This window comes from Ursus maritimus, unplaced genomic scaffold (assembly GCF_017311325.1).
Source record: "Ursus maritimus isolate PB19 unplaced genomic scaffold, ASM1731132v1 scaffold_26, whole genome shotgun sequence".
Classification (NCBI taxonomy): domain Eukaryota; kingdom Metazoa; phylum Chordata; class Mammalia; order Carnivora; family Ursidae; genus Ursus; species Ursus maritimus.
In genome coordinates this window covers 40,995,925-41,009,049 of record NW_024425119.1, presented here as the reverse complement: position 1 = coordinate 41,009,049, position 13,125 = coordinate 40,995,925, and the positions used below count along the sequence as shown (strand labels likewise).

General features: G+C 42.7%; 1 protein-coding gene across 4 annotated transcripts in view; it reads right to left on the bottom strand.

The window, feature by feature from the left end:
* ATF1 (activating transcription factor 1) overlaps positions 1 to 9,661 on the bottom strand; it is a 71,780-nt gene extending 62,119 nt beyond the window's left edge. The window contains exons 1-2 of one of the 4 annotated variants that reach the window (XM_040642445.1): positions 9,340 to 9,661; positions 3,075 to 3,173 (exon numbers count right to left, since the gene is read on the bottom strand). In XM_040642445.1, coding sequence (XP_040498379.1) covers positions 3,075 to 3,167 — 93 coding nt within the window. In that variant the 5' untranslated portion in view covers positions 3,168 to 3,173; positions 9,340 to 9,661. The remainder of the gene's footprint in view (positions 1 to 3,074; positions 3,174 to 9,339) is intronic. The other 3 variants (XM_040642447.1, XM_040642446.1, XM_040642448.1) reach the window with 3 other exon arrangements.
* Positions 9,662 to 13,125: the final 3,464 nt, after the last annotated feature.

The window sequence follows — 13,125 nt, the reverse complement described above, 5'->3', positions numbered from 1 at the left end:
GATTCCTCTCCAGTCCAATCCACAGATAAAAATCCAGCCCCAGCCAATACCTTGATTGAACTTGAAACACCAGAGAACCTAGCAGCTTCTGCCCTCATAGAACTGTGATAACGTGTGTTCTTGTGAGCCATTAAATTTGTGTTAATTTGTTTTGTAGCATAGAAAAGTAATACAGACAGCATCACAAACTTAACATGCCTAAAAGCCAAATTCCTGATTGCCAATATTCCCCCCAAAAGAAAAGAAAAACATGCTGCAGTGTTGTCCACCTTAAGAGGTGGCAACTCCATTCTTACCATTATTTGAGTCAAAAACTGTAGGGTCTATCTTCTTTTTTTCTCTAAAACCCACATCTAATCCAAAAGTAAACACTGTTGGCTTTACAACCAAATTATATCAAGAATCTAACTTTATCTCACCACCACCACTGCTACCACCTTGGTCCAAGTCACCATCACCTCTCACGCACATTATTTTAACAGCCTCTTAACTGGTTTTCCTGCTTCTACTCCACAAAGCAGCCAAAATGATCCTATTAAAACATCAGATAACGTTTTTACTCAAAACGCTCCAAAGGATTCCCATCTCACTCAGATTAAAAGCCAAAAGCCTTACAGTGGCATTCAAGGCCTACCTTATCTGGCACTCTCCCTTCCCACGCCAAACCTCTCTGCCTCATCTTGCATCACTCTCCCCTCATTCATCTGTCTCCCACCACACCAGCCTCTGTGCTGTTCCTTAACTATGCCAAGCACCTATCAGTCTCAGCGTTTTACAACTGTCAGTTCATGTAAATGAAGAGTTCTTTCCACTAACGGGACTTCTCTGACCGCTTTATATAAAAAAACAAATCCACCTGTCCCCACCAATCCCCATCCCTCTTACCCTGCTTTGTGAGTCCCCACAGTACGTACTATGAACTGATATCTTATTGCCTGTCTCCCCAAAATTAGAAGTAAAGTTCATAAGAGCTGAGACTTCTGTTTATTGCTATGTCCCCAGCTTATACTGAATGACTGAATAAATATTACTGCATTAGATATGGTTTCCTTACAATATTTAGAGGCTAATGAAGTAATCAAGCCACAAGAATTTGGACATGAAGTCAGTGACATTATTTTCAAAATCACTACAAAGTTACTTCCACTTAGAAATGGACTTACTCACATTTCACTGTAAATATGCTTCTAAGGAAACTTAGAAAACATCCACATCTAACCAAAATAACTTAAGTATACAAGTAAGCCAAGTGAACTTAAACATCTCTGTGAAGGGCTCTATTAACAGAAAGAGAGCTGAAAGACTCCAGAATTGTTTTTCCAGCACCATCTGGAGAAGACACCATTATTCTACAAGAATATAGACAAATAATAAAAAAGGATGCATCAAGCTTGAAGGATTAATCCTTTAGGGCCTTGTTTCTCAAATTTTTTGGTCTCAAGACTCTTTACGCTCTTAAAAATTATTGAGGACCACAAAGAATTCTTATTTATGTAGGCTTTTAATCTACTAACACATTTAAAATTAAAACAGAAATTTTAAAAATATTTAACAGTTCATTCTGAAGTAATATAAACCTATTAACACACTAATATAAATAACAATATGTTTTCATTTATAAAACTAAACTTCCCTCCCCCCAAATTAGTAAGAGAATGACATTTTACATTTCTGCAAATCACCTTAATGTTGAAAATGGCTGAATTCTCTTACCTGCTTTTACATTAACTATGTTGCCATATGTTGTTTTGGCTGAGGTATATGAAGAAAGTCTGACCTCACACATATATGAAGTTGAAAAAGGGAGGACTGTTTTTAATAGTGTTTTCAGATAATTGTGGATATTCTTCTTTGATACCACTTTAAAACTTAAACAGGCTGTAGTTTCTTAAAGGTTGTTTGCAACATACAATCTTAATGTTATGTATTTTTTAAAAAGACTCTATTTATTTGAGAGAGAGGGAGGGAGAGAGAACACGCCTAAGCAAGCACAAGCGGGAGTGGGGGGTGCAGGAGCAGAAGGAGAGGGAGAAGCAGACTCCCCATGGCGCAGAGAGCCCGACAAAGGACTGGATCCCAGGACCCCGGGATCATAACTTGAGCTGAAGGCAGACGCTTAACTGACTGAGCCACCCAGGCGCCCCTCAACGTTATATACTCTGTTAACATTAAAATCCACTGGTCTGGGGCGCCTGGGTGGCTCAGTCGGTTAAGCCTCTGCCTTCAGCTGAGGTCATGATCCTGGGGTCCTGGGACTGAGCTCCACATCAGGCTCCCTGCTCAGCGGAAGGTCCGCTTCTCCCTCTCTCTCTGCCCCTCCTCCCTGCTTGTGTTTTCTCTCTCTCGAATAAATAAATCTTAAAAAAATAAAATAAAATCCATTGGTCTACCTTGCACTCTGAATGAATCTTATACTAAAGTATGACTTTGTAACACAATTTTGTAATGAAAAAGTCTGTAGCTCCTGGGAAACTATAAAGCTCACAATGGTGAATACAAGTTTTCCAAAATTCTAATTTTTGCTTGAAAGTTCAAGTCTATCACTGGCAACAAATACCATCCATTGTTTTCCTTGAAGTGGGTCAGGTGCATGGATCAGACAATTTGATATTTATAAAATATCAGTTCTGCAATATGCATGCCTATCAATTTAAATTCTCTAATATGTAGGCCTATTTTCCAGTTCAGCAAAAAGATTTCCTATACATCCACAATAAATCTACTGAATTGAAGATGGTTTGTCTCTTGAAACTATTAGTCTGTTTTAAGTTAGCTCAGAGATAAATTATTTTTCATTTTTCTTATGCAGAAACAAAATCAGTCTGGAAAAAATCGAAATAATCACGCACCACATAAAGTGAAATCTACTTCAAGTTTTGAAAAATATATACCTATTAAAACAACATTAAATGTACTTTATATAGAAGAAAATAAAACTGAAATAATCTTGACAGGATGTTTAAATCAAATCTACCTGCCTTCCATACATTTCAACGTTTGCAGTTCTTTTTGCTTGGTTCTTTTTCACAAAATATTCCTAATTAGCTCAACATTTTGGCTGGATCCTGCCTTACCTGTTGAGCAATATGAGAAATAGGAGCTCCCTGAACCGCTGAACCAGGCTGCGGCGCTGCCTCTGAAGTGTTACTCTTGTGGGAATCTTCCATAATCAACTAGAAGAGAAAAAAGGTCAGTTAGAAAATGATTTCTAACTTCATTTTCAAGAAATCCTAAGATAGCTCTTTCCTTAACATGTGTACTTTTCCAGAGGAACAAGGTGAAGTTTTTCTATACTACGTGCTAGCTCAATTTATCCAGACTCAGTATGTTCTGATGTTCTGTTCTGTGTAGAAATCTAATTATAAGATCTCAAGAAATGGCAAATAAAGAGCACTACAGAATATGTATAATATATTGCATGGCTGTATAAAAATTGGCAACATGGCTGCCTCTGTGGGAGAGAATTGGTAGCTATGGAATAGAGATAGTAAAGACTTTTCCGTGCATATTCTTTCACATTTTAAAAAGTTTGATCCACATGAACATATTAAAATTTAATAAATGGCACATCTATACATAAATTATTGTGACGAAGTTTCCAAATGTTATCCCACTTAAGAAGTATGACAGTCTTCCCATCCATGGATGCAAGCATTCTTCTACAGTCTCGGGAACAGTTTCTAATTGCACAGATAGTTCTACATGGAGAATTCATTAAGTGAATGCTGAACTAAGTCAGCACAACTGTACCTAAGGAGGTTCTAGAGATCTAGGCAGTCCCGGCAGGATATGCAGGCTGGCAAAAACGAGGATAAACGGCTTATGAGCGATGGAATATGTCAAATGGGAGGACAACCACTTAGACTGCTAGAAGAATTGGGCAGAATTTAAAGTTTTTAATGATTACATACAAAAACATAAAAAGAAAAGAGAGGGGGCTGGCCAGCAAACATGAAAAGATGTTCAATATCACTAATCATTAGGGAAATGCAAATCACAGCTACAATGAGACATCATCAACACCCATTAGAATGGCTACAATTTTAAAAAACCAGAAAATAAGTGTTGGTGAGGATGTGGAGAAATTGGAACGTATGTGCACTATGGTTGGGGATGCAAAAAAGGTGTAAACACTATGGGAAACACTATGGTAGTTACTCAAAAAATTAAAGATAGAATTACTGTATAATCCAGAAATCCCAAATCTAGGTATATATCCAAAGGAATTGAAGCAGGGTCTTAAAGATATATTTGTACACCCATGTGCATAGCAACATTATTTACAATTGTCAAAAGGTGGGATCAATTGAAGTGTGCACAGAGATGAATGGATAAACAAAATATGGTATATTCAAAGGCTACACAATAGTCCATCCAGTGAACATACATTTTTTTTAACCAAACAAGACAATACTATGATTAATATCTTTGGTACATAAACACAATTAAAATAATTTCCAAAGAATATATTCCAGAAATGAGAACTACTTGATCAAGAAGTATGAGTAGCTCAAGTTTTCTGAAAGAATTAGAGCCCATCAGAAGCACAGGAGAAAGCAGTGCTAGGTGAGAAATGACGCACTGTTTACAGTTCCTTAATTCTCTATTAGCTGTCTTGGCCCTGTTCGTACTACTTATCCACCATTTATCACCAAATCACCAATGTTTCTCTTATTAGCCTGTCTCTTTTTTAAAAATATTTTTAAAGCTTTTATTTATTTATTTAGAGACAGTGACAGAGAGAATGTGTGCATGAGCGGGTGGAGGGGCAGAGAGAGAGGGAGAGAGCATCTCTGACTGCAGAGCCCGACGTGGGGCGTGATGTGGGGCTGGATCCCAGACCCTGAGATCATGACCTGAGTCGAAATTAAGAGCAGATGCTTAACTGACTGAGCCACCTGGGCGCCCCAGTATATAATTTCTTTTTTTATTTTATTTATTTATGAGAGAGAGAGACAGAGAGAGCGCGCACACACGCACAAATGGGGGAGCGGGAGAGGGAGAAGCAGGCTCCCTGCTGAGCAAGGAGCCTGATGTGGGTCTCGATCCTAGGACCCTCGGATCATGACCTGAGCCGAAGGGAGACGTTTAACCGACTGAGCCACCCAGGCATCCCTAATATTTCTTAATATAAATTTCATTTCTAGCATGTGGATACAAGTATCGTGACTTAACTATGATTATTTTAAAACTTTTAATTTTGCCAAATTCATCCAATGCTTCCTATCTTGTTTCTTCAACTGCTTTTAAGCTTACATATACTCCCTTCGTTAGGAAGAGCACAGTGATTTTTAATCTTCACTAATACAAGTATAATCTCACAGACTAAACACTAAGACAGCACCAAACCTGGCAATTACATATTTTCTACATACTGTCTGTATTAAAAATGCCTTTTTTAAAAAAAGATTTTAAGTAATCTCTGTACCCAGTGTGGGGCTCAAATTTACAACTCCAAAATCAAGAGGCACACATTCTACTGACTGAGACAGCTAGGCAGCCGAAAATGCCGTTTTAACACCCCATTTCAGAAGACGTAAGTTGGAATGTAGAAAAGAAAAAAATACATAGTGCTAAAGCACTGCAAGAACCTATAAAAGATTTTTCAAAACCTTATTAAATTACTGGAAATGATACTTCTCTGTTTCACTGTGACTCACTGATTTTTCCTCTGTAACAGTATTATTAAGAAGCCCTATATCTAATGGAAACTAACACAATCAACAAAACAACACTACAGTCAGCAAATAAGATTCTGGACAATTATTACAACCACATTTCCTATGGAAAATAAGATAGCCTATTTTCTCTAATTTTTTAAAAAGAAATCAACTAATCAGCTTTTGTTTTCCAAAATGAAAACAGCTTTATAGTTACATCTCACTGTAAACAATACTATATATTTTTTAACATCAGAGTATAATCTTCATTTGCTCACTCTTTTCAGCTATTACTCTTAAAATTGAGATTAACAATCTGTTAAAAACTGGCTCAACACAGAATAAACTGTATGTGTACAAAAGCATTTTCTATGAAAATAACGTATCTCCCAGCTAGCAGATGGAAGCTTAACATTAGACAACAGTAAGTAGGGCAGAATCACAGGGGGCAGTGAAACACAGCTTCAAAAGTGCCATCAATGGGAACGAATTTGGGAGGCTGAGAAACTGCAGCAGCCTGTGATCTCGCTGACATATAAGAAAAAATGTAAGTAAAAGGCATGGTACTTCTAAGAAAACTTGCAAAGAAAGGAATATTATACGCTAGGCACCAAACGAAGAGCTTTTTTATGTATCATTTCCTGGATTCCCTATTTTAGAGATGTGTAGATTGAGCCTCAAGGAAATTGTCATTTACTACGGAACTCACAGTAAGATGTGAATACAAGACCTGAAGCCAGAACTATTTTAACTCAAAATCCATGGTTTGTTTTTTGTTTTGTTTTGTTTTAATTCCACACTGCCCCTCTTCCTCTAACACTGCTAACTTGTCCATCTGGCAAACTCCTACTCTTTTCTAGTTTCATCCCAAACCTTAAGTTCCCAACTGCCCCAGGTTCTTTCTTCCTTCCTACTTTGACCGTGCCCTGCATATATTTCTAATGAGGTCACTGAACACTGAACTGTGTTTACTGGCATGTCTGTTTCCCCCAGTCTTTTTTTTGCCGGGGGGGCAGGCGGGTGGTGTTTCTCCCAGTCTTAAGGTGCCTAAGGACAGGGCCTGTATCATATGAATGTATGCTCTGTGCCCAACAGAGACCCCCATGCATGCCGTAAACAATAAACATCAACAAATACAGTTAGTATTCTCATTTGACGAATGAAGGTCTCGGTTTCCTCACCTATAGAGAATATTGACCTATGATAAGCTTGAGGGCATCGAGTCTCCCGCTCGACATTTCCACAACTGAACTCATGATCTCCCCTCAAAATTGTGCCTATTCGTCATGCTGAATTTCTTTCAGATCTTCCTATGTGCCTACCTTGCTTTCTCTCACCTTCGGACTTTCACATATGCCACTCCCTCTGCCAGAAACACTACTCCCCTCTTCTCTTCATGTGGCCTATTCCTTTCAGTTATTTGTTCTCCCAAGCAGTCTTTCATGACTCCCTCAGACTGGCCGAGAAGCTCTGGCTGTATCCCCACAGCACATGCTACCCTCTCTTCTCATGGCACTCATCCCAGTACTGCAACGGCCTGTTTCTGTCTTGCCACCAGAATGCAAGCTCTAGGGAGTCAAAGACCATATCCTGTTCCCAATATAGCACTAATACCTTGCACATTAATGGTGAATAAATCAACGTGTTTAGTAGGGTTTGTCTAGCTAGCTACAGACAGAAATAATGGTTAAAGAAATACGTTTAGGGGCGCCTGGGTGGCACAGTGGTTAAGCGTCTGCCTTCGGCTCAGGGCGTGATCCCAGCGTTCTGGGATCGAGCCCCACATCAGGCTCCTCTGCTGGGAGCCTGCTTCTTCCTCTCCCACTCCCCCTGCTTGTGTTCCCTCTCTCGCTGGCTGTCTCTATCTCTGTCAAATAAATAAATAAAATCTTAAAAAAAAAAAAAAAAGAAATACATTTAGACAATTACTTCAACTCGGCTTGAGAATCAAGACAACACAGGCACAAAAAAAATCCTACTTTAGAGATGGAAATTCATTGTAATTAAGTAGGATAGGTGAAGAAAAAGCATTTTTAGACGGGACTACCACCTACTGGTGATAGAGTGGTACTGTACAGATGCAGCACAGACCAAACATAACCTTAAGGGATAACAGAACTAACACGGTCAGTGTTAGGACAACTGTCCTGATTCTAGTTGGGACACCGAGGAACACGCATATTGTAAAATATACAGGAAAAACAGCATTTTAATAAAACTGCTTATCTCTGTTGGTAACAAAATCCTTGAGATAAAATGCATTTTGCAAACACAAACAAACACAGCATACTATCACAAACCAGGCCAGTTTGACAAAGAGGGTTGCCAAATCTGTGCTGAAAAGCCTCAGAAGGGTACTCCCAATGAATACTACAGGTATCCCCCGCTTCTTGAAAACTCGTGTTACATCACTTCACTTTTACGAAAAACCTACACTAGTACCTGATTTCACTAACCGAAAGAAATCAAGAGGATTTTCGCTTTCAGGAAAAAAAGAAAAAAGTGAAAATAGCATTCTGCGTTTTGTTTCAGAGCCAGCCATCACAGAGGCAGCCCGGACCACAGCAGCAAGAGCGGCCTGGCAAGCTCCCTCCCCCAGAACTACACTTAGCATCTCAGCACCAAGTCTCCACAGCTTTGAACTGCGTCTGTGAGCATCGGGGCTTTATCTCAATTTATTTTGTTAGTAAGATGTGTCCTAAGGAATCAGAAAAGCCTGAGAGATTATTTTGGGGGTCTGAGAACACTGAAAACATTTTCCATTTAAATTAATGGTAACTGCTTCTTCGCTTTAGGCCATTTCTCTTAAGGAAAGGCTTCACAGAATGCCCTGATAGCTGAGGAAACCCGTATCAGCCCACAGCTCCTCAAAAGCTAACAAAATCAACATTATTTAACATCTACAATGATTTTAAAGCAGATTAAGCTGCACGCTCCAACGTGTAGCTGATGCTGGGAACTACCATGCTTAGTTTCATGATACGAGAGAAAACCAAAGAGTTTCCTCGGCTTGATCCTCTGTCCAGACATAAACAGAGCTTCTATTATCCCACACTCTCCTTCCTCGCCCATCAGCTACACCTTTCCATTACTGTTGCGTGCCTCTGTGTCACTACTGTCTACCTCCCCACTGGACTGCAAGCTCCCTGCGGGTAAGAGCTGTTTCTGCCCTCCACCGCCAGCCGGGGCCTCGCACGCCCGGTGCGCTCTGTGGGCTCCCTGGCGGACATAACCGGTCTCGGGCAGCTGGGCGGAAAACGCGCGGAGGCCAAGGCCACACCGCCCTCCCCGCCCCGCCCTCCCCGCCAATCTCGAGACCTTCGACGGAGGGCGCTCGCCTTGGGCCGCAGAGGGGCCGCTTCAGAGGCGAAAGCCACCCCCGGCGGGAGGTCTCCGGTTTTATTTTGGTTGGGGGGGGTGGGAGGCAGGGGAGACCGACAACTGAGGGGGAACAGCCGGGCCAGGCGCGAGAACCGGAAGGGCGCTCGGCCCGGGGACAGCAGGCAGCCCCTCCCCCTTCCGCCGCGCGCCCTCCGCGCCCCTCCCCCACCGTGGCCGCCGCGCGCGACCCCCCCACCCGGCGCGAGACTCGACTTGGCGTCCTCGCCGGCGCCGAGTCCCCGCGCCCTCCCTCTGCCCGGGGACACAGGAACACGTCCCACCCCCGCCCCCTGCTTACCTGTGGCTGCCGCCTCGCCGCTGTCCGGGGCGGGAACTTCCACTCCCCCCTCCCAGGTGGATCCGAATTCTCTACCCACTTCCCCACCCCCTCACGCGGCGGGGGCCGTGCCTCTGTCTCAGGGGTCAGGCGGAGCGGGGAGAATCAGTGTCACTTAACAGCCAACTGTCCTAGGCTACCGTTTCCTCGGCAGTCAGGGCCGCCACTGGCGGCATGATCTACACCAGGCCGGGGGCGGGGGAGGAGAGGGGGGCAAAACTGAGTAAGTGAGCGTGGGGGGTGAGGTTAAGGCGGTCCCTCCGTGCGGGCCGCCGTCCTGCGTCACCACGTTGCTCACGTGACGTGCCGCCATCTTGTGCCGGGTTTCGTCGGACCGCCAGGTGTGTCTCCCGAGGTGGTCACTCCGGCGAGGGTCGGTCGTGAAGGTTACCTGTGGTCACTTTTCGCCTCGGGAGCTCTGCCCGCGCTCCTCCCACGCGTCTGTGTTCGGAGGCCCTGGCTGGCCTGGTGGTGCCAGGAGGCCGCTCGGTGTGAGGCGCTTTTCGTCGGCTAGTGGCGTCGCTCTCAGCTCAGCTCCTGCTTGCTCTGGTTTGGGTGATCAGACCCAGAATTGTCCCTGGCTTCGACGCCCGCCTCACCTGTCCGGACCTCGTAGAGAGAAGTGACAAGCGTGGAGGCTTGCCCTCATCGTCTCCTAGTTTAGTCAGCCTGTTTGTAAGCCCATGAAATTGCGTTGAGTTGCAATCTTTAGCCCACGTGAAAGGATTTTTCCCAAAGGCTGATTTCCCACACACACACGGTGCCGGAACGGAGTTTTGAGCTCCACCGAGGGTGTCACTCCGAAACAAGTTGACCTCAGCTGTTACAGTGGAGCGTGGTAAAATAAGAGGTTATACGCCGTCATTTTAATACATTGCAAAAACTTGTAAAGATACCTTTCTGGAAAAGGGATTATGCATTATTCTGAATATTTTTTCTGTATCCATTTCTTTGCAAAATATTTTATGGCTTTATAATGGTAACAAATAAAAAATGATAAACCTTTAGTGTGCTCTTGTCAAAATAAGTTCCAGGATTTTTCTGGAGTTTTACTAGTTTGAGGTCTCCAATGTAGAAAACTGATTTTGTGGCTAGAGCCCTTCCGGGTTTTGACCTTTAAGGCCTGGGTGGCTCAGTTGATTAAGCCTCTGCGTTGGGCTGAGGTCTCGGTCCCAGCGCCCTGGGGTGGAGTCCTGCTGCGTCGGGCTCCCTGCTACGCCCTCTCCTCCCCGCTGGTGCTCTCTCGCTGTGTCTGTCACAACCTCTGTCTCTCTAAAATAAATAAATAAAATCTTGACGTTTAAGGTCAGATAATGTGATTCAAAGCTCAAGAGTTAACTCTGCCAGGCTCCAAAAAGCTCACTAACGCTTAGCTAATGCCATTCATTCAGGAAACATCGTTGACTATTAAAACCTACAACAGGTGACTGCCTTTATTTTCGATTTTTGATTAGGCAAATTACACAAACCTCTCTAAGCTTTTCTTGTTATCAAAATTGGGAAGAGTATAATACTCAAGCCGTGTTCCAGAATCATTTAAAGAATCAAAATGTCATATACCATAGGAAAGCAAAGTGTCCTATAAAGGTAAGGAGTGAGGAAGAGGTTCTCAGACATCGGCCTTTCCTGATTAACAAAACCCAGTATCAATCATTCTGGCATCCAGAATATTAATGTCTGGAAGGCTGGCTGTAAGTTTACTGTGTGTGTGTGTGTGTGTTTGGTTGTTTCTTCCTTGGAACTCAGAATGCTTAACAAGTATTGATCAGTAAAAGAGGGGTGGGGGATTGAAAAATGTTATCATTAAAAGAAACTAAATTTTACTGAAACCTTCAAACTGCACCTACTGCTTCCTCTTCAGTTCCTCTTCACCTTTAAAGCATCTTAAGCTTAAATCAGATACTACGCTGAGCAACACGGCCCCTCACAAATATTTCTGCCCTACCTGTTTCTCATGGAAGTGTCACCTGCCGTACCTACCACTCTTTCTGAACCTTGAGGAATAACTGTAGGAGAAAAAAAGAAGTCTTGGTTATGACACAGTTCTGTCTGAATAGTAAGAGTTTATTTTTTTAAAGATTTTATTTATTTGACAGAGATAGAGACAGCCAGCGAGAGAGGGAACATAAGCAGGGGGAGTGGGAGAGGAAGAAGCAGGAGCCTGATGTGGGGCTCGATCCCAGAACGCCGGGATCACGCCCTGAGCCAAAGGCAGGCGCTTAACCGCTGTGCCACCCAGGTGCCCCGCGAATAGTAAGAGTTTATAAACCAGATGGACGGGTCTTTGACTTCAGAAGTGAGGAAATAAAGTGAAATAATATAACCTAACTTTCAAAAGCCAAAGGTAATTGTTTAAAATAAACTGGTCAAACCAGTGGTGGTACCTCTTTGGCTCACCTGGTGCGCTGTTTTCTAGTTGAGAGGGAGAGACAGTGTGAGGAAATGGGTTTAATAATACTACCTATCCCATAAAGTTTTGTGGATTGAACGAGTTTAATAGATGTAGAGTTAGAGCCACTCCTGGCACACAGTAAGCACTAAATGTTGGATATTAATATGGAAAATACTGCAGTGTGACCACTGGAAGCTTAGCTAAAAACCATTAAGTGGCCACATACCCCGGGAAGCCTCACGGTTTAACAAAAGGACTGAGCTGGAGTGGAGGACTTGAGAGCCATGAAACAGTGGAACAGTCCACCTCTCAAAAGGCAGAAATTATTTCAAGCTAATAGATGCAGACTTTATGGTCTAAATAGGCTTCATTGTTTTTGTTTCTTTTTGTTTGTTTTGTTCTTTTTCAATACTCCAGGTGAAACACAGGACAACCTAACCAAAGACAGTTACTAAATTCCCGCGTGGGCTGTACGAAACACAACCGTACTATTTCAGATAACTCAGCTCTGAAACGGCTTGCTGCTTCATGTTAACTATGCTTGAATTGAACATATAAAACTCTCGTCTGTGGGCCCTGGGAGTAGTGGACAACTATCCCTCTTACTCTTATGGAACCTTCTCACAGTCAAACCAATCTTACCAACAGTGGGCCCCAGACCCAAGCTGGCCACCAGTCTTCCCTACGGACATTAATCTTTGACCAAAAATTGGTCTTTCTCTAGGTAAATGGACCTAAAGCTTAGGAGCTTTGTAATGAGCCTCTTCCATCTGTGAACAATGCAGATGAGCTGAGAAAGCAAACCAGTGGCTTTCTAGCCTGTAGTTTTGGAACCTGAGATGCAGCTGCCTGCCACAGCCCTTAGGTTCCACAAGCCATCCTTTGTCCTTGAAATGAATAGCACTTTTCTATTTAAGCTAGCTTACTTGGGTTGATGTTATTTCTAGAGTCCTGCCTATTACACCTGGATACAGGAGAAATAATTTCCTTGTGACTACCTCCTTCTCTGTACCCCATCACCTTAGTCCCAGCTGTCATTACTTCTTGCATTGTATATTGTGGTAGCCTCCTAGCTGGTGCCACTAGGAAAACCCTATAATGAGTAAGTGTTGGTTCTGTTGTGTGGTTGGATTGTATAAGCAAACAAATTATTTACCTTCAAGATTACTATTAAAGAGTTGTAGCAAGACAGCTTGGAACTAAAATTCAGCTTACTGAAGGAACCTTCTTTATGTTGGTCAGAGCAGCCTGCAGGTGTCATGTACCTTTATAAGCCCCCAGGTAGTGACACTGAGTGGTGCTCTGATGGCAGGAGAGTCAAATCCTTACACCAAAACTATAAATCTATTCACGTG